The sequence below is a fragment of the Thunnus albacares genome, chromosome 15 (genome assembly GCF_914725855.1).
Source record: "Thunnus albacares chromosome 15, fThuAlb1.1, whole genome shotgun sequence".
Classification (NCBI taxonomy): Eukaryota; Metazoa; Chordata; class Actinopteri; order Scombriformes; family Scombridae; genus Thunnus; species Thunnus albacares.
The window spans coordinates 20,747,151-20,774,054 of record NC_058120.1 but is presented as its reverse complement, the minus strand read 5'-3'; the positions used below and the strand labels follow the sequence as shown (position 1 = coordinate 20,774,054).

Genomic DNA, 26,904 nt, shown 5'->3' with positions numbered 1-26,904 from the left:
CAAGCCTCTGCTTGGGTCGCGATTGGGCAAGACGGCTATCATTTTGTGAAAAAAAGAAGGCCGCGGCAAATTTCCAGTAACAGCTAAATCATATCAAGTAGTAGGATGGGTTTTGATGAAGTTTTGTGTGATTAAAAGCCTACTTAGACTTATCAGCACGTTGATAAAATAGAAGAAGAGGTAAGCCTGCCGAGCGTTTCATTAAAATGGGATTAGTATGGAATCACAGTTAAATATACGGGCCCTCATAAGATCTTATAAATATATCTGTCAGCAACATAAACAAACCTCAAAAGATGAATACTAAGCATGTGAAAAGGGCACTGGCGGAAGATGTACTGAGCTTGTTTACTTGAGTAAAAGTATTTATACCCTAAGTATAAAAACACTCCATTACAAGTAAAAGTCCTACACGCAAAAACTCACTTAATTAAAAGTAGAAACTTTGCAAAATACGCCTGAAGTAGGCTATCACAAGTAAAAGTAGACTACTCATGCAGAAAACAATCCCATGAGAATGTTAGATATTAGTATTTAATAGGCCACAGTACAGTACAGTAATCTAGCCCAGTACATTACTTGCCTCTGATTGAAGTTGCATAAAATGGAAATACTCAAGTCAAGCATGACAACGCTACCTCAAAATTGTTAACTTCTGTACACTTTGAGTAGCCTAAGTTTACGTAGTTTCATTGGTTTTGCCACTGCAAATGAGAGGAAAATCACTGAAGGATTAAGAGAGTTAACCTGTAGGCTATTCATCCCACACTGGTGGTCCAAATATTGGGAGCCTGATGAATCCAGTCTTAGCGGGTGGACAGGGAATTCAAAGGCAGAAAACACAAGCCTTTTCAATGTACAGTACAGTCCCACAGTATGTGCTTATTTATGATGCCAAATATAGATTAATCAGTGTCAGAAATGGAAATGGCAAAACAAGGATCAAGTTAGGAAAAGATCATGTAGACAACATATGCAGTTGAAAATTGCAAAAATCAAGAGCACCATGAAACGACAATGACACAAGGAAACATGTGGAAGAAGGCAATATAGGGGTCAGTTAATGAGGTCAGCAATCGCACACTTAAATCAACCAAGAATCAGTTGAACATGTGATATTGAAAAGTAAACTAGTGTTATTGCTGTAGGAAGCAAAACATGATAACATTATTTTAGAAATTCTGATTTGGAAGGCATCATGAAAGACGATCTAGCATAGATTATTTATTTATTTGATCCAAATTTTTCTCCTAGATTTTATTTTGCTTCCTATCTAGTGATTTACAATCCAGCCAAGTGGGTGGTATTGATGTACCAATACGCTGGCTTGCCAACTGCTAATTAATATGAAGAAGAAGAGGGAAATACTATACTAGAAAGAAACATAAATTTCTTTAATTCATACTTCATACTTGTTTGACAGTTTGTATAATTATTTAGGGAAAACAAGATGAAAAAACTGAATGATAAGTTTTCTTGAAAATAAACACAGATAAAGTTGCTGACGACAGCTGTACAAAGTTTTAAATAGTCACGGATGAGGAAGTGTGTGTACAGTAATTTCTTCCTGGAAAATATGAGCCATGGACACCAGCTAGTGCTCAAACACCACCGATGCCTACATGTTGATGTCACTGTTTCCCACAGGTCTTTGGGGGCAAAAAGTTATTTTGGGGCAAATGTGGTGGATTTTCAAGGGAAATTTTGTTTGTGTTTCATTACATTATGTTCATGTGCCCATACTAATTTGTGTCTGGGGTCACTGGGGTTTACATTTAACAAACTAATCACAGAGCAGCAATTGCTGCTGTTACTGTAGCAGCAATTAGATTTTGCTTTACCCCCAAAGGGCTGATTTGGATGATTTATGCATGCCATACTTCAACCAATTTCTGTGCGGGGACCCCTTATCCCCTAAATGGGATTTTTTTTTCACCTTTCAAATTAATTTTGAATTAAAACTTCCATCTACTTTTTGTATTCCATGACTTTTATATTCCACTGGTCAAATCCAGGACATTTGTGTTTATGCGTGTGTGTCATCTGGAAAAGCATTGTCAGGGGTTTGACCTAAAAAGAGCACAATGTATTCCCTGTCCCGTGATGTGGAACAGTTATGCTCCTTTTATTAAATGGTAGAATCTGTCCAATTACAGAATATGCAAACTGAATATGCCACGTTGACGCTGGGCTCAATTGCTATTTATGAGAGGTGGCACTGCTGCAGCATAGAGCCATATAATTATAGCTGCACTGTTAAATAGTGCGTACCTGACCTCCCTGTGATGAACACTCTGTTTAAATGCCTCTAACTCTTTGCCTCCATACCCTCTCTCAGGCACACACACAAACACAGCCTTACAGCATATTTAACAATATTTTAACAGGGTCAACTTCCAAAACAGTAGACGTATGCTCTCTAGTGGTATGTTTTAGGTAATGCACTTCACAAAATACTGAAGCCATCTCACATCTGCAGTTCTAATGAGGCTGAAATCCCATTTATGCTCAATATTCTACTCAGTTTAATGTTTCCTTCCTGTCTTTAATATCCTCTCCTCAATCACACCGCTGACCTCAGTCTTCTACTTTATTCATTTCCCATAAATGATAGATATATAATTTTTTCTCATTTTTTAAATCCAATTGTGTTAGTCCTATTGTAAATGCATGTTTTATCTGCATATAATTGTGTGTACGTCTCCCAGAAGGGTGTCCTGTACCCATCTGCAACTCCTATCAGCTAAGATGCCAGAGCCGCATGCATAATTAACCATGGATTATGTGTATTTACAGTATGTGTACATTTGGTTAATTACATACACACTTATTTGACTTGCTGTAAACAAACAGTAGTTTTATTCAAGATTAAACATTTAGACGACCACAGAATAGATGAACAGGCATTGGTCTAACACAAGGTTGCTTTTTCTGCTGCTGTCCCGAGATGCACTATTAAGCAAAGCTTTATCTCACCAAGTGTACATGTATTTCTATGTATACATACTGTATGTATAGATATGCACATAGGAACTTGTGTATATACTATACATACATAGACTGTCAGTTGGTCTCCTGCATAAACTTTGTATCACCAAAATGTTGAAAGGAGTTACGGAAAAAAAAGATTTTGTTATGTGTGTTGAATAAAAAAAGTATTCGTCCAGTCACAGTTAAATCAATCAATTTTAAAAGAGTGAACTACTGGATACAGAGTTTTTTCAAGACACCAACAGTAGCCTGCATATTACCTATTGTCTTTATTTATAGTTTGTGTGAAAAATGATTATATTCTACCATATATGTGAAGTGACCCTCCAGAGAAGAAGGCAGTGTTTCCAGTGGGTCGTCTTGACCAGGAGCAGAGCAAGAAAAACCTTCTAAAATGGCGGCAGACAGACAAGTCCAACCAACTGAACCTGACAAAGGCACCAACAATACACAGATGTAGTCATCTTTTTTTTTTTTTCTTAAAAATACACACATCAAATACAATATACTGCCTTGCAAAGAGGCCATAGGAAAGAAAAAAACATGAGAGTCAATATAAGAAACAAAGTTGTACAATTAGAGTGGAACTGTACTGTACATATGGAAAGCATAGACTATATTTCATCCGTCCACACCTCTTGTTGGCCTCCCTTGGAATGTTAGAAGGGATCATTTCTCTGGTGGTAAATGTAGGCAGGACTTGAGAGAAAATGCATCTGGCACTGAAGGTTGCAAAAGACTCTCTTATTCAACAATATGTGTATGCAGGAGGCAGTAGGTTCTCACAATCCCCCCCCCTTCACCAGCGATTTGAGTGAGAACGAGTTAAACAATAGTTGGTTGATGGAGAGTTAGATGAGACTCAGGATTAGCACCAAACTTCAGAGGTTTTTAAACTGTGTGTCTCCGAGCATAGAAGGTGGAGCTGTGGTTTTGACAATGGGGATGAAACAGTGTGATAATGAGATGATGGTGATAGTGGTGTGTAGGTGAATGAGAGACATGGATGAACCTGGGAGAGAGCAGAAACATTGGTGGCTTAAAATCACTGACCCAGACTATCTACAGCCTCTCCTGTTTGCCAAATACATAAGGAGACAAGGGCCAAAATGTAGTTCAATAGGCTTTCAAGGCTTTGAATTGCTATAGGATATATGCATGGTTTGTCTTGCTAGCAACCTGGTTACACTAGTTTCACATGATTCCTAACTTTACCAATGCAATAATCACTAAAAAGGCTTAGGCTGAAAAGATTTCAGATCCTCGGAGAGTATAATTTGTGAGAAAAGTCTTTTCAAATGCCCCCAAATAATTTTCTTATTCTGTTCATCTATTCAAGTACTATTGGGCCCAGGTCTACAGACAAAGAGTCAGGGGTTAAACTGGGAGCGAGCAGGACAGAAACCAGCAGCCGACCAACACACAGTGAAATTACAGTATCAACAGATTTTATTTGGTTCATAAAGAGACAAAAAGCTTTTCTTTTTTTTTTTTTTAATGGTGAGCTGAGCAAGCCCGACTCTCCTCATTATGGTAGAACGGATCCCAATTTAACCCCTGGGTTTACATTCATGTGAACGTGATAGCCTATATAAAGATCTAACAGTGACAAGACAGTCAAAAAAGTTGCAAGGCTTCATGCAGTGCTACCTCATAAGATTTACATTGATTCTACTGTTGAGAGAACAAAAGCATTTCTAATCATTGCGCAATGATTTGTCATGACTTTATCGACCATAAAGTAAATTATTTGCCTTATTTAAAAAAATGCAAAAGCTGTGATCTTCATGTACATGTGTTGCATACCATAACTATGAGAAACAAATGTGGTCAGTGGTCAGGCAATATGGTCAGTATTCTAATTTGGCTTTTTGTCTCCGTGCTGTTGATTTCTTTTTAAACATAATGCATACCTTTAACACTGCCAATTATATTTACTGATAGAAAGACCTGCGTGACTAAAGATATGAGCACATGAGTCTAAGAAAGCACAGACACTTGTTATGATTGTAACGCAAATCTGGTAGTGCTTACAAGCTTACATGCAGTTAATGGTTGGAGATGATATAGAGAACCAAAAACAATAAATACATTGTATAAAACATAATTCCATATCAATATATTAAAATACTATTTAAAATAATATCTTAGACAATATTGCAATATGAAATTGACCGATAAATAGTTGATAGGCCTACACAGAGAAATATATATATTTAAGTATCTGTGTCCTTCATAGTTTGCTGTTTTGACTTAAGTACAATGATTTTAAGTTTCCAGATTTCCCCCAGTGGGTTGCAGTACAATCCAGAGAGCTAATACATTTTCTTTTTTTTTCCAACAATAATAACAATGAACTTACAGTACACAGTCCCATAATAAAGATATACATACTGAATACAATATAAATGTCAAGACAGAAAAATAGAAAAATATCAATAGAAATCAAAAGTCAAATACATATCAGAGAAAGTATACAGAGTAAAGTGTACTTATGAGTCTTTGTGGTTCTTGTTGTAGCTGGAGCTTGTATTGGCTCTCATTGTTGGTATATTGGCTGTGTAATTGTACTTCGGTTTTTGTTTTCTCCAGTCCTGACACAGACACACACTCTCCCACACAGACACAAAGGTACACACATCTGCAAATACAGACACATGCAATGGCACACATGCCTGCACAGGTGCATGTGTGTTCTCACCCACACACACACATGCCCACACACACACAAACAAGCACACACACACACACGCAGCTCACATGACCGTGCAGCATTTGCAGGTCTGTTTCTTCTCCTTTTCTTTTTCTCCTTCCTCCCCGCCACCATTGGCCTTTTCTTTCTCTGCCATGCTCCCGTTGGGTGGAGCCGGCTCTTCTGTGGCTGCCTCTCCTCCCGCTTTCCCCTCCCCATCCTCGATCACAACAAACTCAGCCTTAACGTTGCCGTCCACCCCTTCCATTCCAAGAGACGTGCGGGTCTCCTGCTCCTCCTCGACGGTCTTGTAGCCCATGAACACCAGGGTGACGGGGTTGTCTGCACTAGCTTGGTCAGGACTGGGACCCAAGAGCTTGGCTTCAATCCCTGTCACCTCTCTCTTGGGGGTCTGACCAGAGGTCTGCACTACTCCATTCTCACCTATAGGGAGCAGCAGAGTATCATCGAGAGGTTAGGAGAGTGCAGAAGATAGAGAGGGTGGTCAGAGTAAGTCAGACAGACAAAGAAAGAAAGGAAATATTGTCTTAATGACCTCCGGCAGAGAGGAACAATTTAATAGAGCAAATGAAGAGGCTGTTAATAGCTCTCTTTCTCTTTCTGACACAGGTGTCCAGGCCAAGTTGCTATGGTTTCCTGTGTGATCATATGTTGCCATGGGTACTGAACTTACCCCCATTTTCTTTGGCCACACCCTTATTGGCTGGCTCCCCTGTCTCTAGTTCTTCAATCTCTTGCTCCAGCCTGGCTCAGAAACACACACACATGCAAAATGGTAATGTGTATATGTTGTATGTTTATCTGCAAATTTCGAGTCATAGTATATGACCAGTTATACCAAAAATGATGACCAATAATATTTTCTCAAGCTGTCTTTAGTAGCCACAGTGCAATATTGAAACATACAAAATACTGTCTTCACAGATTTAAAAAAAAAAACACAGTTACTGTTTTATTGTCAGTTTGGAATCGTATTTCTTTAAAATTTGTCTCGGTCTGGCTACTAAAATTGGATTATGTCACTTGTAATGCGACGCATAACTGCCACATGACATCAAACACGTCATCAGCGCTGTTAGTTGGCTGTGGCTGCAGTTCAAAACATAGCTGCGCAACACCTCTGTCGCTAATGTTATCTAGTGTAACAGAAGGGTTCTGCTCCACAATCATATTGGTGTGGCTTGAAGAATGACAGGATATAGTTTCATCCTTCCTGCAGCTTAAAGCGTTCTAAGCAGTCAGTATCAACATCAGACTAATAGGAGTTTTTAGATGCTGACCTGAGGATAACTTGCTCCAGGAGTTTGGTCTTCACTTCATCCTCCTGCAGACGCTTCTGAGTCTCCTCCTCTGCTGGAGCTCCATCTAACAACCAGCGCTCCCTCAGTGCCTTCGACTGCAAGGAGACAAAACAAATAATCAACACGTTGTTGTATGTTGAGAATAAATAAAGGGGAAAAGTGATTAGATAAAGCGGATTATTCACTTCCATATTCTATAAAATCTAATAAAGCAGAAAACATTTTACTCTAACTGCCTATGACACCCAATAAGTTGGGTAGATGTGTGTGTGCTGTAATGAAAGGAGCTTAAGCAGGTGGGGGACCTTTGATTGTCTTTCATCAGGATCAGTTGATTAATTCAATAGCAGAACTTCAGTCTCTCAAAACACAGAACATTATCACCCCTTTCTCACTTGGACATCAGTGTAATTTCTTTCAGGAGAGATTAGTGACACTTTCACTGAGGCAGAATGACAAACTCTTTGGCTAATGTAAAACAAAAGTCTACCAGTGACTGCATCCAGCACTTCTCTGCTGACTGCTGCCACTCACTGATTCAGTCACACACTTCAACTGCTGCCAACTTGTTTGCCAAGTGGACTATGGCACCAAGCCAGAGTATCAGGGCTTCTGGCATTCACCAGAAAAATCCACACTAAGAAATAATTCTCCTATTATACTCAATTGAGCATGGGATTGAAACCTAGATAAGTCACTGAAAGATAAAAACAGGATAGTTCTAATCTTAAACCACAACAAATTGAATGTCTTTGAGAGCATAGACTAGATTTACTGCTGCTGAACTGGTAGGCTCATTATAATTACTTTAGATGAAACATTTTAACATTAATGTTCATGCAAACACTGAATTATTTAGCCCTGCTTTTGCTGCTTTTGGTCCGATATTACACTCGTTAATTGATTCTATGACAAAATCATTAAATAATTTGAAATATTAATTGAAATAAACATGGGAACAAGATGGTACATATATCTTACTCTAAGTGGGATTTTTCACTTTATTATTCTCTTACATTCCACTTCTTTCTCTCATTTTACTATCAATATTTATTTCTCAAATCAATTTCCAAATAGCCCTGTGTCCTTATCTTGACTCCCCTTCCCTAATCCCCCCTGTTCTCTAGATAAGATAGTATCAAAACAAATACTTGGCATGCTTTAAGTAAATATAACAGTGCCTCTTATTCGCAGCTGTTGGACCATGCAGAGAAAGACAACCCTGAGTGGCCATATGGAAATGTGGTAGAAAAAGCTCTTGTTTTCACGAGTTGGACTGAAAATCTGGACCTGTGCTTGATGTGAATTCCTCTCCAGTGATGCAACATGGATTTCTGCAGCAAAACTCCCCTCCTTTTTTTTTTTTTTCCTTCTCTGACTCGACCCCCACCCCTTCCTCTCTCGTACGCATCTCTATCCATCATAAAGTTCATGAACTTTTCGGTTTTGTGCACGGTATTATGAATCAGGTTGTAATTCTCAGGGTGTATCTCTGTCATTTCCTATCAGTGTTTATTTTTTTTATCAGCTAAAGTGATGGTTTTTCTTACTTTCCCCAAAGAGTAGTTCAGCTCCAGACAGCTGCACAGAGCTTTACAGTGCATACACATACATACAGTGTAATTCAACACTCTTCATACCCCAGACCTGCATGGTCTCTTGGGCACTGAATCTAAAAACTCTGCTTCCCCCTCTCTCTCTCTCTCTCTCTCTACTGTCTCAATCTTGCTCGCTCTCTCGCCACACCCTACTACCCCAAAGCCTGACATCATTTAATGTACTCACTCATGCGTACGCAAACACGCGCACACACACCAGTCTGGCACGAACAGTCGTAAAGCTGGAGCTGCAGTTATGTCTCTCTCCATTGTTCTTTGGAGTAAAAGCTGCTAACGTAGCAGACAAAGGGCGGAACTGTGATACACACACACACACACACACACACACACACACACACACACACACACACACACACACAACACACATCCAAATGCACTGAGCAGCTGTAGGAAGAAGACCTTTATTTCAAACTTCATTTTGCATCTTTCCTTCTACAATCTGACATTCCAAAACTTTTACTTAGCTTTCCAAAGGTAACATAATTCGTCCCCCGGAAGTTACTGTGCTTGGCTAAGAACTAGTCTTGCTACACAACCCCCCCCCCCCTCAAATCCGGTTTTTGTATGTATAGAACAAATGAGATGTAACATGTTAATTAGTGAGCTTTAAAGGTCCTGGTGGTCAAATTTTGTTATCTTTGGAGAGAGTGAGGCCAGATGTTTCCCCCTGCCACAGTCTTTATGCTAAGCTAAACTGCTTTGGCTTCATATTTACCATACAGACATGATAGTGATATCAATCTTCTTTTGGCAATAAAGCAAAACATTTTCCTTCGATAACTTTGATAAAGTATGGCAATGGTAAATTCATTGGAACATTACTCTTCATGTGCTTCGCATAATCTGGGTGTTTTTCCGTATTTAGATAACATAAGATGTTGCCATTCAGAGGTTTTAATTAAAGGAACTGCTAGGCTGCAGCTTGCATAATCATATCTGTCACGGCTTGCTAATTAAAAACAGAACTCCTATTAACATTTTCTGTGTTAACAACGTTATATTACCTCCTCTTACCATTTTCGTCAGCACTGCGAGAGTGTGACTTTGTGTGTGTATGATCATGTATTGGTGTGATTTATTGGCGGGACAGGTACACCCTTATAAAAATGTGGTGTGTAAATGGAGACATTTATTGGGCTTTCCACATGAAAACTGCCTCTGGAAAAGGAACACTTACTTTGGTTTGCACAAAGGGCCTTCTAATGCTCCCGCACTGCATGACTACACTTACTCTCTCTGTCTATGTGTGTGTGTGTGTGTGTGTGTGTGTGCCTGTGTATGCGTGCATGTGAGACCAAAGCGGGGTGCTATGGGTGTAAGAGCTGTTTCCTGTTGGTGGGAGTGGGACAAAAATCTGTTTCCTCTGCCAAAGCCCTCTGCATTGTCTGAGGCTTCTGTGTTCTTATATACAGCAACACGCACAAAAACGAACACACGTACACACGCAGTACAGATACAAACATACAAAGGTTTGCTCTGAAAATAGAAAAAGTGGGAGCATGCAAGGGCAATAGCACAGGTCACAGGCACTATTACTGCGAACACACACACACACATACACCCACGCACACACACATCTGCACAGGCACATACACACCACAACCTTTGCTCTTATCTGTGACCTGCTGAATTGTCCGGGGCTGAAATAGCTTTGATAGCGCTGACACATACGCTGACAAAAGCCTTGGCTCTGATATAATGAGTGTGTGTCCGCACGCATGCAGATCTGAACGTGTGTGTTCTAGGGAGCGCGCGCGCGTGTGTGTGTGTGTGTGTGTGTGTATAAACAGCATGTGGAGTAGCTGCTGGTGTTATCTGCTGTCCATTCTGAACATTCCGTGACAGCAGCAGCAAGGGAGTATATCACTACGTGGGACAGATAGATTTAAAAGGAACCGCTAAGTTCAGTGTAGGTAGGTGGGTGTTTAACAATGCTCACGTGCAGAGCATGATTCCCAAAAAAAAACCCACACGACTGACTGGCAGTATTTCTGGCATCTTGTTTCAAGTTCTTGTACGGGTTAGGGAGAGGTGGAAGAAGTAGTTCAGGTTACACTTCGCAAGAATTTTATCCATAAATACATCCATCTTATCAGTGTAAGCGCTCAAGCCCCTTTCAAACAAAGTGGTATTGGCATGTTCTCAAACGGTGTCGAATACAGCCAAATATGACAGTTCAGTCTCTGTCTGTCGACACCAGATGGTGGAATTTGTGAGTCAAGGTGAGGGTAATGATGAAAAAAAGAAAAGATCCAAAACAAAGTACGCACAAGCTACAGTTGCAACAAAATGAAAGCTAGGGTGATTAAAACCCTGGTACTGTTTTTATAGTAGATACAGCATAGTATATTTTTTTTACATAAACCGGATGGGCAGATTTTTTTCCCTCTCTATCACGTTATAATAATAATAATAGCAATCCATCACACCCTTCACATTGTGTGAATGCACTACAGTACAATCTTCCTTCCTACGATGAAAGCTGCTAAGTACATCTACTTTCCAGCTGCTTTCTATCATTCTTTACTGACTCAGCTTGTTTATAAGTACATACATAATGAATAAGATCAATACAGTACATACAATACGATTATCTTTCAGGACATAAGTATTTGCAGAGTTGTGAGTGAGACTGAATATGTACACAATGAAGGAAATAACTTGCTAGATCCTCGTTCATTCAGGGACCTGATTTTTTTCCTGGAACTGATTCATGTTAGTGTCAACATCTGCTTACCTAAGGTGGAAATAACAGGTAACTGGTAAATTGAAAACATGTGTCCCAAGCTCACTACTAAGCACATAAAAGTGTTTTGCAAGTCAAGGTGCAGTGGACAGTGCAAAGATTCATAAAAGCTCTGACCATGTCCTGTGCACACTGGCGATTACAGCTAAATATGGGGCTACTTTTTGCTTTAAAATCTGTAATACTGCCGGTGAGAACACACCAGTAATTGATTTTATTTGTTGTATATTACCTGCTTAAATCACAATGTAAGGCTGCAATAAAGAAGAGCATCACAACCACACTAACTGGCATAACTAACTAACTCACTGTCTCCTAATCAGCAGCAAAAGACTCACAAACACCTGTTTTCAGACAGTATTTCACATTTTTTCTAGATTTTATTTCCAGATAGCCTAATAACATCTCAAGTATTTTCACAGGTACAGTAGTATAAATAGGGCATGAGCAAAATGTGCATGTGGAAGTGTGTGTGCGTGTGTTTGTGTGTACCTTGAGATGCTGGAGTTGCCGTCGGTCATCATCCAGCTGCCTCCTCTTGTTTTCAATCTCTGTCTGCTTCTTCCTTTTCTCCTGTTACCACACATGAATATCATGATTAATTAATATACCATGAATGAACGCCATACCATGTCATTAATAAGGTGATTAATGTGTCAATCATTTTCTTAAATAAGCAATTAATCATTTGGTCTATAAAACTCCAGAAAATAGTGAAAATCACCCCTCACATTTTACCAAGCATTGTTTGTCGGAACAACAACTAAGAAAACCGCCAAATATCCACATTCAGAATTGTGTAACCAGTGATTTTTTGGCATTTTTGCTTAAAAAATTACTAAAACAATTAATCAATTATCAAAATTGTTTTCTGTCAAGCAACTGATTGATTAATCTACTAATTATTTTGTCTCTAATTAGTACTGAAACTCGGTTTTCTGTATCAATATCATTTTTTAATATTTTGAAAAATACCCAGACCTAGTCTTAACTAGTAGTGCTGATGATTTAATGGCAGCTTTTGGAGATTAAGTACATTGTTTCTAAATCAATGTAACTGCTTTGAGAGAGAAAGAGAGAGTAAGAGCAAATGATAGACATTAATGTATAGTTACAATTTGTGCTGTATATTTACAGGCACATATTACTCTTTCCAAATGTCAAATGAACTTCAGGAAGCTGTTTGAAATGTTGATGAGACACCAAACTATTAATATTGGTATTGCTATTCTCTGGTTGATAATAAATATGACAACAAACCATCACTCAACTACTGTACGTTAAGCACCTCCTACCCAGGCCATATTGACAGATTTTTTAATAACAGAGTTATTGGGTTGTGAAACCATTCATAACCAAATTCAAATGTGTTTCAATCACTGCCAAAAATTGTACACATATTTTTTTTTTTTTTAAATACATAAGAAACCTAGATATTGTGTGTCTAGAAAGATAGAGAGAGATCAAATGGAAGAGAAACACTGAGAGACAGAAGGACAGACAGAGGAAGACAGAGCTGTAGTTAATGCATTAGCTTTCAGTATCCTCTAATGGGTGAGGGAGATGGGATCTAAAAGGTTGAGTCATTAAGATGGGCGGTCAGATTTTGACAAGCAGGAATGATTTGTTGTTTCTACAGCCATCAGTGTGCACTGTGTGTGTATGTGTGTGCTGGTATTGCTATCTTTCTGAGGACTATTGAAACTAGTGTAGTGAGGACGTTTCTGCATTGTGAGGACATTTTGGCCTGTCCTCACTACTTCAAAGGGCTGTTGGAGGGTTAAGACTTGGTTTTAAGGTTAAGGTTGGAATTAGGTTTAGGTTAGGGTTAGGGTAAGAGTTGGGGTAAGGCATTTAGTTTGTGTACATAAATGCATGTATGAAATAGAAGGAAGACAGTGTGTTGTGTGTGTGTGTGTGTGTATGTGTGCGCGTGTATAGAAATAACTTACAGCGATGGCCTGGAGTCTCTCCTCTTGTGACACCTCAGCCATCCTGATGGAGAGAAAGATTGTGAGAGAAAGATAAGAGTTACAAACACATCTGACCACCACCATCAGACATTACACACAGCGACAAACAACATTCCTTGACCGTAGCATTCGCTCACCAGCCATTTGCTTTCCAACGACTTCCCAGTGACTGAGGTTAAATATCTGTCTGCTTGCACTAAATCAGTGTGTCTTTCCTGTCAGGGAGAGCCAGTGAAGGCATGCTAATGTGCTAGCAGGGCGCTGCTGGAGATTCCTGCTCTAATAGGTTCCAGACAAGAGCTCCAGGATGGAGGATGGACGGAAGCAGAGCTGAAACCAGAGGGAAAGGACTGCGACTGCTGCTCAACTGGGAGGGAACGGGACAAAGCTATCAATGTATTGCATCTCCTTCAAAAATCATAATCTTACAGTTAAACTTACAGTTTAATTTTAGCAAAAACATTGTCCATGACCCATGGAGCAAGTCGAACATCAGTTACAGAGAGCGAAGATATGTAATATAGGACTGAATGTGACAAGCAAGTAGGTGTTGAATGGTTTTAGTCGTGAAACTCCCAGGAAAGAAACAGACCTCGCTGACTTGGACTAGAGTCTCAGGTTGCCTGTGGTTCAGCACCTAATGCTATTTTGTGGATGTGTAAAAAAAAAAAGGGTGTTTTCAACAGATTGGAGGTGGTGTATGAAACACATAACATCTTAGCAGCAGTGTAACTTTTTCAGACCCAAGAAATGGGATCCTCATTTCTTGCTTACGCTGGTCCAAACCAAACTCTTATAAAAGAGCTATGACAAAATATCTCTACACCCCTCCCCACCCATCCGTCTCCAGCGCCAGATAAATGTGTTAGAACTGTTTGATCGTGTCACTTCTCCTGATGAGTGAACAGGACACTCACTGTCACAGTTAGAATTAGCTTGCATCATTTCCCAAATGAACATTCACAAAGCTTGGATTGTGAGAAAAAAAAACAACAACTCAGTATTTCATTACATCACATCCCTTCTATCTTGCCCTTGGTGTAGGGATGGTCTGATTGCTACTCTTTTTATTTCCTACATGAAGGCATGGAGTGCAACAACACTGGCTCTTCTCAAAACATAAAGAAGCATGCATTTTCTTCCATGCTTGTTAGTTTACTATCCAATAAATGTATCTCTAGGACCCACAAAATCCACAAGGGTATGTTATGGAAGGATAATCTGTAAAAAACAGGGTTCACATTGCTAGCTTTACTGTACGTGTCCAACAATGCATACAAACACTGCTCTCTGCTCTCCAAACAAACCACATCACCATCACATGAAGACCCTTCGGAGAAAAAGTAAAACCACAATCATCTGATCAACTCTCAAGTACACACATACTGTCTAGACGCATTCTTTCTAATTTTTGCTTTTCCCACTGATCCAGCACAAACAGGAAGAATGAAAAGACATCTGGCGATGGATATGGAAAGCCAACACTGTCAAAAATAAAATACACCTTGACTAATTATATCATTCCATTTCAAAGTAAGGCTTTAAATTCAAAAGTACATTACGTCATCAAGACCTTTAATTCAGGTACAGTTTCTGGTTACTGTATGTTGTGCATTGACAGTGTTTTATGGTCTATTTTCTCCCTAAATCTCCTTCCCTTCCCAGCCCTCAGGTTATAGTGGGAGCATGGCAGTTAGCTGACTGCGCATCTGGGAAGTCATCTGGATCAGTTCATCAGTGGTATGAAGGAGGCCTGGAAGCAGGACTCTGTCTTTATTAGATGACTGACCGTCCTAACCTGGGAAAGGTCACTGTGAGCATCAGCAGAGACGCGGCAAGACACACCCACAGCTTAGCTCTGACAGGCAGGAATTGCTATGAGACTGAGAGCAAGGACGGAACGAGTCATATGTTTTTCTTATGTCAATTGCTTCTGTTGGGTACCGTGATTATGAAAACATTTTTTCCCATGAATAAACCAGTAAACACTGTAAATTGTGAATTTTTTGTTTTTTTGGAAACAGCTTAAACACAAAACTTCACAAATAGTAACAAGAAAGTTACATCACATGATCATCTTCTGACTGGAATGTCAAAATATTTTTTTAATCACATAATAAAATAATTTGTGGTTTTTGAACATAGAATTCTATGTCATATTAACACTGAATATATATTTATTAATATATGGCTCATATAAAATCATCAGGTTACGTTTAAAGTCAGTTTTAAATTTCAAAATCTTAATCTCAAGGTACGTTGTAGACAATATGCAAGTTTAAACTGTATATTTCTTATGTCTTATATGTCTTGTTAACACAAAGTAACAGTACAGAGCTTTTCCTCAATAAAATAGTCTAACATTATCAAAAAGTATGACTTAAATCAGAAAACCATCTGATCAAAGAATAGGTCAACAAGTCTAATAATCTGACCGAGCATTCAATGCCAATTCAAAGTTAACAGCAAAGGTCCACTGGTCCAACTGGGGGTGAAGTGCACAGATTTTTCGAGCTTGTCCAACTATTCAAACCTAAATTTTAATGATAGCCGTGCTTCTCTAACCTCTAGGCTACTGCTCTGATGAATTTTTAAGATGTACTGGAAAAAAATATCTGTCCACCTTGTCGGAACATTGGGAGCATTTGTCCTGCTGCCTCTCTCATAAATTATGGACAAACAGGGAGAAAGGAAAGCAGACACATACTGTAGACAGACGTCTTCGCGGCATAGTCAGAACAGTAATTACATTTATGACAGAGAAAAGAGGACATCGAAGGAGGCAGGCTGTTACTCCAGCGGAGGCAAATTGACAGATAAATAAATAGATCAACAATATCAGTCAGACAGGACTAAGAGTCAAAGTAGTCTTAACAGGCAGACTTACAGACAAACAACACACTAAAACTACAGATATTTTGTCAATACGTCAAGGCAGGTGCATGGCAGAAGAAGTCAGGGAAACAGACTAATGACTATCCCTATTCCCCGCTGAGTGCACTGCTGCTATAGCATTTCCAGGAACACATTAACTGCCTGCATAGAGCACCAGCATCCTCTTCTAATAGCATTGTGCTCATGGTCATCTGGCACCAGTAGTCACTTTACACACTCAGTATCTTCACCGAAATGCCCCAAAACAGATTACCTTTGTCTAGAGCCTAATGAATAATAATCCTGCTGAGCATCTTTTTTCAGGGATATCATGCTGACCTAAAGCCCAACCTGGATTAAAAACTCTTGTTTCAAAGGTGTGTTGCACCGAACCCAAATTAGATTCAGCACTCCCTACAACATTTCTGGGTTTGGTTAATTTTAGCATCTGATTCTTGCAAGTTTGTTACGGCTAATTGCACTAATGTGGTCTGAAAAGTCGATTAAGGAACATCATATTCATTATTTACGCTGCATAGTGGGAGTAAAAAGGTCAGCAAGTACATTCTGTACTGATCTTTACATGAGACCAGTCACAATGTGTGACTCCAGGATAGCCAAAGGACATCCATTTACAGTATGTGTCTATCTGTCGGCAGCAGTGGCAGATTAAACCAGGTCTCATAACCACTAATCTAGGATTATCTTAAACAAACACCACGGTAACCTGGAATTGGACACCGCAACAATCTGGCAGATTTTGATCTCACCTCCCACGCTCACACATATTCAGATAGACTGATTTGTTCAAAGCTTGTTTTTGTAGCATCTGTGCATAATTAGATAGTAAACATGTCAATGCACAATGCCTGAGCTTGTCTTACATTACAACCATATGGAGTCTCTCTTCTCTTCTGTTAGCAAAACATGCAAAAAGGAACAAAATTAATGACTTCTACAAGGGAAGTTATTAGAATCACTCAAGAAACATTTTAATTTTCAACTGATTTAAACACTGAAAAACTTCAAGGGCTCTCCTTAGCTGGTTGGCCAATTAGACCCTCTTGTTAAACAATCAGAAACCAGAGAGACAATTTCTCACAGCCAGAGTGGTTTGTTATAAAGCCAAACATGTGAGGCAAGACACTCACACTAATTTTACACTGCTGCATTTTAAAGTGCGGTTGAAAAAAATAAACTTCCCAGTTATACAATGCACATTCTAATAACCTATTTCGAGTCCTTCTTGCCATGTTGAGGGATAATGTGTTCACTCAAGTGATAATTCATAACAGCAAAAACCTTTTAACTGGTAGCCATAATGAAACTCCCCAACATGCACACACACTGTCAAATACTGACAAAAACACAAGAAAATAGATGCAATTAAATCACTAAGTAGTTACTATTGTTTGCTCTTAAATTCTGGAAAGATCCAAGATGTGAACAAGATAGCAATTTCTAGCAATTCCCAAATGTATAAGCCTGTACAGTCACACACAGCAACAACACAAACACACACACACAACACAGACATACAAAAAAAAAACCACAATCTGGCACAAAAATGTCTCCACTTCAGAGAGAATGATGATTGTGAAAATAACTCTTGAGCTTAATGACCCAGGCCCTGCATTAGAAAACTGAGACTCTGGAAGAGGAAACTAATCTCAAATCCCCTTCACACTCACTGTGTTGGAGTGGCACTTCTTTCTCCTTTTCTCTACTCCCCACTTCCATGTCTTCCTTCCTTTAGGCCAAAAGAGCACAGGAACAACAATACTCCTCCCTGCCTTTCTGCCCGGCCACACACACACACACACACAAACACACTTTTCCCAGGCCGTGCACACACACCACACACGACTCCTCTACCATTACACATGCACTCTGCATCCTTCTATCTGAGGCACAACACAAATTGTGCCAAACATAAATAGTACGGTGCCAATAAAAGCTGGAGGAAGTCTGCTGAGGTCACGTTAGTGTTTAAGGGGTCAAAGGGTAAAACTTCTTTCCCCAAGAGGTCGCCCATAAAAAACAACTCTGTCAGTACAGAAGAGCGTGAAATACTGTGTAACATCCATGTCAAGAGGACAAATGAGAAGCCACACACAGACTGAGACACGTGGGGTGAGATAATCAGGTCAGAAAGGAGCGTGAGTTAGCTCTGACGTGACCCAGTGTCAGCATGACACAATAGGCTACTAAACTGCAATTACATAGTGTGTTAAAGATGATTTCTTTTTAAATCAAGATAACTTAACCCAAGTTAACAAAGACCAACATAAACTCTTTTAGAAGTATTGTTTAGCAAAGCTCCTTTCCAAATTAAGACAGAGAGGATCTGCATTACTCAATTTTTGTAACTTTCTGTAAGTGACAAACCAACAGCCTACTTTCTGAAGTGATTTGCTGGGCAAGGCTCCAAACGCTTCTTCCTCAAGGACTTTCATTAGAACAGCAAAGGAGAGGCATGTGGTCTCCGTTTCCCAATAGTTCCCAATAATTTTGCAGTAGCATGGCTGGAGATGTGGCTACCTTTTTAGCAATGTAAAAGCAATATTTTCTGTATTTATTGATCTCTGGTTCCAAAGCCTATTTTATGCTTTTTACCACTTTGAGCGTGGCCACTCTAAAGGTTAGGTTATGCTTGAGGAGAATTACTTCATTCGACATCTGCAATCACATCTGAAGGCAAAAGTGTTTATTATACCTGATCTGAAGGAACACGGTGAGATGTGATGCAATTCGTTCAAAATTGGGGGGCAAACTTTTGAACAATCTTTCCTTGAGGACATTCATAGTGTTGCACTTGGTTTTACGCATGAAAAGTTATGGAAGTAGTAGAACTTGCGAAATAAGTTCAAATCCAGTCTTACTTTCTCATCTCTGCACATCTGGCTAATCGCTGCATGAGGTGGGCATGATTGTTGAATAGTTGGTTTTGGAAAGGTACAAATACTGTCGGATGCAGCTGAATGTTTTCTGAAGTTAGAAAGGATAATGTTTAATCATCTGATAACCACTTTTTTGAAGCATACTGATGCCTTAAGGGGCCTGTATACTCCATCAGAACTGCTGGTCGAATAGCTTTGGAAACCTCCTCCCCTGATACCTTTCCATCGGGGTTGTGTTCTGATCAAGCATAAACCGACTCTTAAAGTGCAACTTTTAGTAACCTGCCAAAGAACCCCCACAAACCTTTTCTTGTTTCTTGTTCTACCCCTCAAATACTCTGTGCTGAGACAATGTCTCCATCCGTTTACTCTTCTTTCAGGATTCCTCCTCATTGACTCGCCTCATGCCCACATTTCCTCACTTGACCAGACTCAACCTTCATTATTTCTGCAACAGTAAACCTTTACACTTCAAATCTGTTGAGTCGTGGTCTTTGCAAGTTAATTTCTATATACCAGGGAATGCATGCTGAGTCTACAGCTATTGTGACACTTTATTGATCCTTGTGTTTAGACTACTGCTGCTGCATGGAGGTCAGAACACAGGTTCAGCTTGTAGACTGTACATGTACACAGTGTCTTTAATGTCACTGATAAGTCTCTGATGGGATGTTTTGAAGCCTGGACTTTGATTCACTGCTATCATCAGAAAATCCAAATTTGGGCAAAAGGGTGAACAGCAAACACTACAGCTAAGAGTAATATAAGGACTCACCGATACCCATTCAGGTGGATGCAAGTCTGAAGTTGGCTGTGACATGAATGGATTCCTTGACGTGTATTGCCATTCAAGAACGTAGTTGGTTGTAATGCAGGGTTCATAAATATCAAATAACCCCTGCTTACTACAAATCCCCTAGTAAACAATGTGTTCTTATTTTGTTTTGTTTTTTTTGTAGAAGAGAAGGAGCTAAGTAACACAAAGACAACATAGAGAAATGACAAAATGCAAAGGTTCAGGAGCTTCTGGCCATCAGAAGAGAGTACGAGATAAAGTGACAGATAACCTGGCATGATTGAGGATTTGGATGTGTATAGCAACGTAACAAAGCTGCTAGCTGAACAAGGCTACAGTCGCACTCAGAAACAAGTAAAGAACAAACAGTAAGCCCTGAAAAAACAGAACATGAAGATCAACAACCACAGTAAAGACTACACGGTATGGGGATGCATGCAATGGCTGTACTAGCTACTATACAAAGCGTGCAATGAATCAAAAGTTATTTTGGAGACAGCTTCTAGTGGCCATTACAGGAACTTCATGTTAAGATACTTTGCACTAGTCGTTGCTCGCAACAACACAACGACCCTGCAACTGCTAGTTTTACTCTATAGCACAAGGGTTTGGATGTGCATGCTCTGGATAAGGGGTTCATCTCCCTGCAACATATTTTTGTTTCACTTGCTGTCATAGTTTTGCTTTGCTTGCTTGTATACACTTACACACATTCACATCTGGGAGCTCGCAGTCTTCTACTCCTGTAAACCTCTTTCTTCTTGACACCAAAGAGCGGTATTGGCGCAACTGGATGTCTGCTTTTTGTAGGAGTTTGCTCACATGCCATCATTTGAATGTATTGATCATACGTATAGACATTGCAATACAATTCCAACATTTGATCAGGCATTGCAATAAAAAATCTTGGGTGAATACCCAAATTGCCTAACTCATGGTCAGCCTGTAATACATTACAAAGATGTTGCGCAAATGCCTGTTTGTGTCTCTCATTATGAAGGCATTTCAAGAAATTAGTCAAGTTAAACAACAATTAGTAAACAAGATTATAATGCTTCTAATCCTTGAATTTTACCTCAGTTACCTCAAAACAATTTCATAGCATTTGCATAAGCGTTACTTGCTAACAGCATTGCTTTTATGTTTACAGACAGTCCATTTCTATAGTATACTGTCTCCTGTGTCCTAGTGTGCGCTCTCTGCCTCTTTGGTCAATCAGCAAACTCTATACATCCGGAAATATGAAGTCTGTGGACTTGCATTACTATACCAGCCTTTCAATCTTAACACAGGAACCATTAGGCCAAATAGGTGCCTTCCCTTATGGCAAGATCCCAGTCCCCACTTAAAGCTCTCAAGAGGCTAAGGCATTGTTTATGTAAGTATGTTTTTCTAATATCTGTCAGTTCAATCTCTTCTGGGATAAACGGTTTCATTTATAAGAGGACAAGATCATATATTCATTCTCCTCCTTCCCCTTAAACCAGATGTCAATGTCCGTGTGTGTGTGTGTGTGTGTGTGTGTGTGTGTGTGTGTGTGTGTGTGTGTGTGGTGTCAAATTCAGGTTATCAACAGTGAACTATCCCTCTCTGCTGCTTATCAATAGTGCTTTTGATATCATCTCTGCAACAGCACTGATGATCATCATATGAGTGTGGGTGTGCACATGTTTTGGGAGGGGTGCATAAAAACACACACACACACACACACACACACACACACACACACACACACACACACACACACACACACACATATACAAATGAACAAACACGTACTGGTGAGCACATTTCCCTCTGGGATTAAAACGACTTAGTGGCTAAAAATGACAATTTATCAGAAGACAGACTATCTGCTGAGAATATGGTGAAAAAAACAAATCCTCTCACGCCTTATCTGTCATGACAAAGCAGCAAGGAAGGGGTTTGTAATGAGAGAAAGTCAGAAAAAAAAAGGAAAGAAAAAGTGACTATCCAGGAGGAAAAGAGGAGGCAGAGATTAATAGAAAGAGAAAAAACACAGAGACAGAAAGGGCAAGGTGGATTGCACTACATTATCTAATAATATCTCACATCTACTATCTGCCCAGATGTTACTCCTTATCAGCCCGTATGCTTGCTGAGCAAGCTTTCACTTCCACTTCCTCTTTCACCATACAATACCATCTTTCAGCACAAAACAGTGACTTTAAGAGTCTCTGAAATGCATGTCATTCATTTTCCACAACTAGCTTACTGATCTGATTTTATGACTGCTGCATAAATGGTTTCTTAATGATGGCAAGGTCAGTGAGGGTAATTAGAAAGATCCATCACTCTAGGGCTACTTGCTCAGGGCAGAATATGAACCCATGAGATGCCTGCTGTTCTCTACTAATGATGCTTTACCGACCAGTTCTGCCATTGAATGCTAAAAAATTGCAATCGTGCAACAGGGGTGGTAGAGCTAAAATCGTTATTGCTGTCACTTCAAATGTAGAAGTTACCTTTAACCTGCCAGCCTTTTCTTCAATAATGTGTAGGCTGCAAGTTAGTGTGACAAATAAACTTTTTTTTTGCATTTATCAGCAACAACAATGCAGTGTCTCTTGGATGTCCTTTGCTTTTTTAAACTGTGTTTATCAGGACAATTTGCTGGGTGAGTGTGCTCTTTTTTGGTAACAGTTTCACACTTAACTCTCCAGAGCTCTGCTCGATGTGACCAGTTTTCTCCCAGTCTTGCTCCCTGAGGATTTCTGTTGGAGCAATCAGAGCTTCAGACCTTACTGAAGGGCACTTTGACTGTAAAGTAAAGAGTCTTACTCATTCACATTTCACCTCATTTTTCACTGACAGTCCAAGATTAGGATAGAATGGCCTTCCAATTACCAGCCCATTTCCCCTATCTAAATTGGTGAAAGCTGATCCATCCCAGTGCCCAAGCCTGCCAGGCCAGGAGACAGTCATCAACACACACAATTTACACACACAAACACATGATCCATCTTTTTGTTTCTCTCATACATGCAAAGACAGATGAAAAATGCACACACACACACAACGCTGCAACATACAAAGACACAAAACAATACAAAAACACACACAGAAATGTAGCTGTCCAGAGCCATGATGCCAGATGATGACATGGGTGGACAAGACGAGTGCTGTCAGCTCTACTGCAAGTCGCTGACACAACACAGGGCAGCCAACCGGACATAGACCCTCAGCTCACATGCAGCCTGACTGAGGCCTATGGTGGACTTAACATGTCTCACTCGTACAATAAAATGACAGAATAGACAACAAACAGCAGCTGGAAATGTGGAACTGTCTTTTGTCAATTAACTTCATTTATCATAGCATGAACACGTCAGTCTTCCTTGGTGACTACTTAAAAGGCACAAAGTGTAATTTCTGCCCATATTGTGATGATTTGTACGTTTGATATTTTTAGTTTGAGTGCTGTTTTGGGATGTATTTTTATGGATGATGTATGTTATGACAAATTTCCACTCTGTTGGAAAATGAAACTAATCTAAAGTAATCTAACAATATAGAGGTTGTGATCCACAGGGAATCAAATTAATGTGATTTTTTATCGTCCTATATGTTCCCTGAAAAAGCTGGGGTCATAAAATGTTTCAATATATATTATAAATTATAAATATGGTCATATCTTGTACTTTTCCGCTACATTTCTAAAGCTTGAGTGTAACTTTGACACTGTGCAGAATGTGGCAACAGAGAGTCCAAAAATGTTGCCAGTGGTGAACACTTTGCCATCTAGTTGTTACACCAAAACACATCATTCTTGCACTCGTCTTGACCTTACAAACACGCCCTTAAGAAATGGCATCGAGTCACAATGTCCCCTTTTCAGCATCATCTTTTTGCACTCACATGAGTTCATTCACACCTGGGATGAAATGCCACAAGGATGCACAAAGTCACCTCAGAAGGATGGGAAGTGAATCACACTGTACCGCACTTATTTTCCCACGTACGTCCAGGAATCAAACAGGTGTCATTTAGCTGAATAAAACAAAGACTCGATGTCCTTTCCGTGTTTCGAGGACTCACTGGCTTCCCTCTGAAATGTAATGGGTGTGTTTTGTTTACAGACTGAGCTATCATCACATCACTCGCTGGTCTTGTCAACAAAGATGTTGTCCTCAACAGTCACGACAGTTCACAGGGCAGAAACCCACAAGAGAAACAATGGACACAAGACCAAACAAAAACACACTGTCCCCCACACCCTTTGTCCGTCCGTGCCTATACCTGCTGTGATCAAACATAATTACAAAAACAGAGTAAAATTAATGGAGTTGTTCCAATTGATATTGTTCTATTCAGAGACAGGAAGAGAAACAGATCCAGAATACACACACACACATGCCTACGTGATATTCGGAGAGGATGGAGGAGTCAGACTATATCACCAATGGCAACCTGAGCTGAAATTAATTTGAGCTAAACTCAGTCTGTTAGGGATGCACAGTCTCTTTTCTCTGCTATAAACCCAACTGCTTGGTCCACTGCACAGTGTAAATTCCAGACAGGAGTATGTAATGGCCAAGGTTTATCAGCTCATGCGCGCCATGTTGGAGCAGACTGCTCACATCACAACACACCACAGAATACCCTGTTACTCTCTCCTCCACAGCCTGTAGCCAGTCAGCATCTCTCACCCAGTGCAGTGACGGCCGTGCACTGGTGGCGCCACTGGAAATTCACCATCGAGGTTAAAAAAAAAAAAAAGACATCTTAACTCTCATCCTGAAACACTCTCCTCTCAAAGCAGATCGATATTACATGATGGATCATCAAAGGCATTCGCGTAAACATGTCGTCCTGTTACACCTGTCGGCCTGGCTGTATCATGGCTTAATCGGGCCTCTAGGCATGTCATAAAGGATGTTGACATGACATAATAGTGAGGCTAATTTTCACCTTGTTATTCACCACCAAACCAGCGCTTGATTTGATTTTGGTCATTTATTATTAATGTATGTCCCTACAAGGATGCTGCGCCTCTTGTGATTATAGTTGTAACCTCATATTAATGCAACGACCGTCACACAGTGTTTACAGTAAGGAATTACACTAGCAACACAAAGATACCGCCACTATTTTTCTTATTTTTATTTTTTCCATGTCTCCATCCTTCTGTCCCGCTCTGTCATCCCATCCTGTCCGAGCGAAAGGATGCTGCCGGGCTGGAAGCTTAAATATTGCGCCGCTGCACAGCCAGCTCTGGACAAATCACCAAAAGCAGGTCAGCCAGAGGAAAACACGGGCGCAACCACCGCACACTGTAAAAATCACGACTTACTCAGTTGCCTTTCGCTTTCCCGCCGCAGAGATCTTCCAAACAGGGTGTCTTCTTGTTTATTTCTGAGCGTTAATTCGGGATACTCTAACACCCTTTCCTCTCCTCCTCTTCCTCCTCCTCCTCCTGTTCTTCTTCTCCTGGCTTGGCACCCCTCTTGTTATTGCTGAGGTGATGCCGCGGGCAGCCTGCGCGCACAGCCCGGCAATAATAAGACCCCAATGGTTTCCTCTCGAGCGGCAACGACGCTAGACGGACTTCGCTCTGCTGCGCGTCCGCACGGTGGAGATCTCATGGGCTGTGGGGCGTCGTCTGAAGCAGGTTGTAGTCTAGTTAGTGTACGGGTGAGAGAGAGAGAGAGAGAGAGAGAGGGGGAGAGAGAGAGAGAGTCAGAGTGGTATGTGAAGGGGAGTGGGAGAGGGGAAAAGGATACGCCTCCCTGCCTTGCGGAGATAAAGGGGGCCCTAGCTGGCTGCGCGTGTTGACTGAGATATGGGTCCTCCTCTCCAAACGGGGGCCCTGCTGGCTCTTCTCCAGCCTAATCATATGACGTTCAAGGAACCAGGCTGTGTGCTCCGAGCCTGTACGAGAGCAGTGTACGTGCAGCCTAAAATTGGGATGAAATCCAGTTCTGTAAAGAGAGGAGGAACGGAACGACCATTTCTTCCAGTTCTGCTGTGCCACTTCTCCATCTAGTGGCGCAAAGGTTCAATGTCACGACTCATACAAATGTTTTTTTTTTCCATTCTGTTACATAAATAACCTCAGGCTACGAGACTGAATGGCTTCACAGCCCAAAGCAGTGATTTTCTACGCCCTTTTTATTTAGTCAAAACACACTGAACCAGTCACAGTGATGGAAAAAAAAACATTTAAACTATTTTGGAGTCGCCTATTATCACAGTTTTTTTTCTGACCCAAATTATTATTTCACATCTGCATCCTCAGATCAAAATATGTTGCACCTGCATCCAACATCCAGCAGGTGGTGATAGTGTTGCAGACATGTTCTTTGTCATTCCAGGTTTCCCTGAAATGATCCAATAACTATCTAATAATGGTTATTGAATCAAGAAATGTTTTTTTTTTTAACATCCAGCAGGATTCATATATCATGGATGTTGTTTTAGAATTGACCCGTATTCAAGGAAAGTGAGGAGAACAGACACATAATCTTCCATGTGTCATTGGTTTATTATAAACATAAAGGGACAAAACTAACATGAAGTCATAAATGGGTTTTTTTAAAGTTTATTTTATTATATGGTTTTCTGTCATATAAATGATGCATCATTGGTTTTGCTTTTGCAAATATTGCAGATGATTGACTACATGTTTATGCATTGTTTGGTGAAGTGTGTAACCACAGTCTTGCATTACCCATCATATTCACATTCATGCAAACATGTAAAGTAGCCCCTGTAATTTGAAAAAACAGTTCATTAATTGATTGATGTATTTCTATTAATATCAATCTTGCACACTGTAAGCATCAGGTGCATATCACCGAGAGTTAAAGATTGCTTAATATTTACCTACAGATGTCCGGTTTTTCTCGTTTTGTAAAGTGTAGTCTGTTTGATAGAAAAAATAAACGTTTCAATAACATTTCAGTGACAATATTTCAACATATAGTTAGGTACTGCTTCACATTGTAATACAGTCACTGAGGCAATTGTT

At 40.0% G+C, this 26,904-nt stretch overlaps 1 protein-coding gene and 2 long non-coding RNA genes across 3 annotated transcripts; 2 read left to right on the top strand and 1 right to left on the bottom strand.

Annotated features, from left to right (window-relative positions):
* Nucleotides 1-37: 37 nt before the first annotated feature.
* On the top strand, nt 38-15,335 carry LOC122998872. Its single transcript, XR_006407531.1, has 3 exons — nt 38-180; nt 13,566-13,739; nt 15,009-15,335. It is a non-coding gene; the product is annotated as an uncharacterized LOC122998872 (long non-coding RNA).
* Nucleotides 2,841-25,605, bottom strand: palm1b (paralemmin 1b). The gene is made up of 6 exons (XM_044375921.1): nt 25,228-25,605; nt 13,323-13,365; nt 11,863-11,943; nt 6,985-7,100; nt 6,378-6,448; nt 2,841-6,127 (listed from the first exon to the last, which is right to left on the bottom strand). Exons 2-6 carry the CDS (start codon nt 13,362-13,364, stop codon nt 5,748-5,750), a joined length of 690 nt encoding a protein of 229 aa, XP_044231856.1. The 5' UTR covers nt 13,365; nt 25,228-25,605; the 3' UTR covers nt 2,841-5,747.
* LOC122998873 lies at nt 6,396-10,294 on the top strand. Its single transcript, XR_006407532.1, has 2 exons — nt 6,396-6,479; nt 8,200-10,294. It is a non-coding gene; the product is annotated as an uncharacterized LOC122998873 (long non-coding RNA).
* Nucleotides 25,606-26,904: the final 1,299 nt, after the last annotated feature.

Coding starts and splice junctions, on each gene's coding strand:
- palm1b (XM_044375921.1), bottom strand. CDS start 13,364: ATGGCTGAGGTGTCACAAGAGGAGAGACTCCAGGCCATCGCT. Junction 11,944..13,322: donor AGAGACTCCAGGCCATCGCT/GTAAGTTATTTC, acceptor GTGTGGTAACAG/GAGAAAAGGAAGAAGCAGAC. Junction 6,128..6,377: donor TGTGGCCAAAGAAAATGGGG/GTAAGTTCAGTA, acceptor TGCTCCCTATAG/GTGAGAATGGAGTAGTGCAG.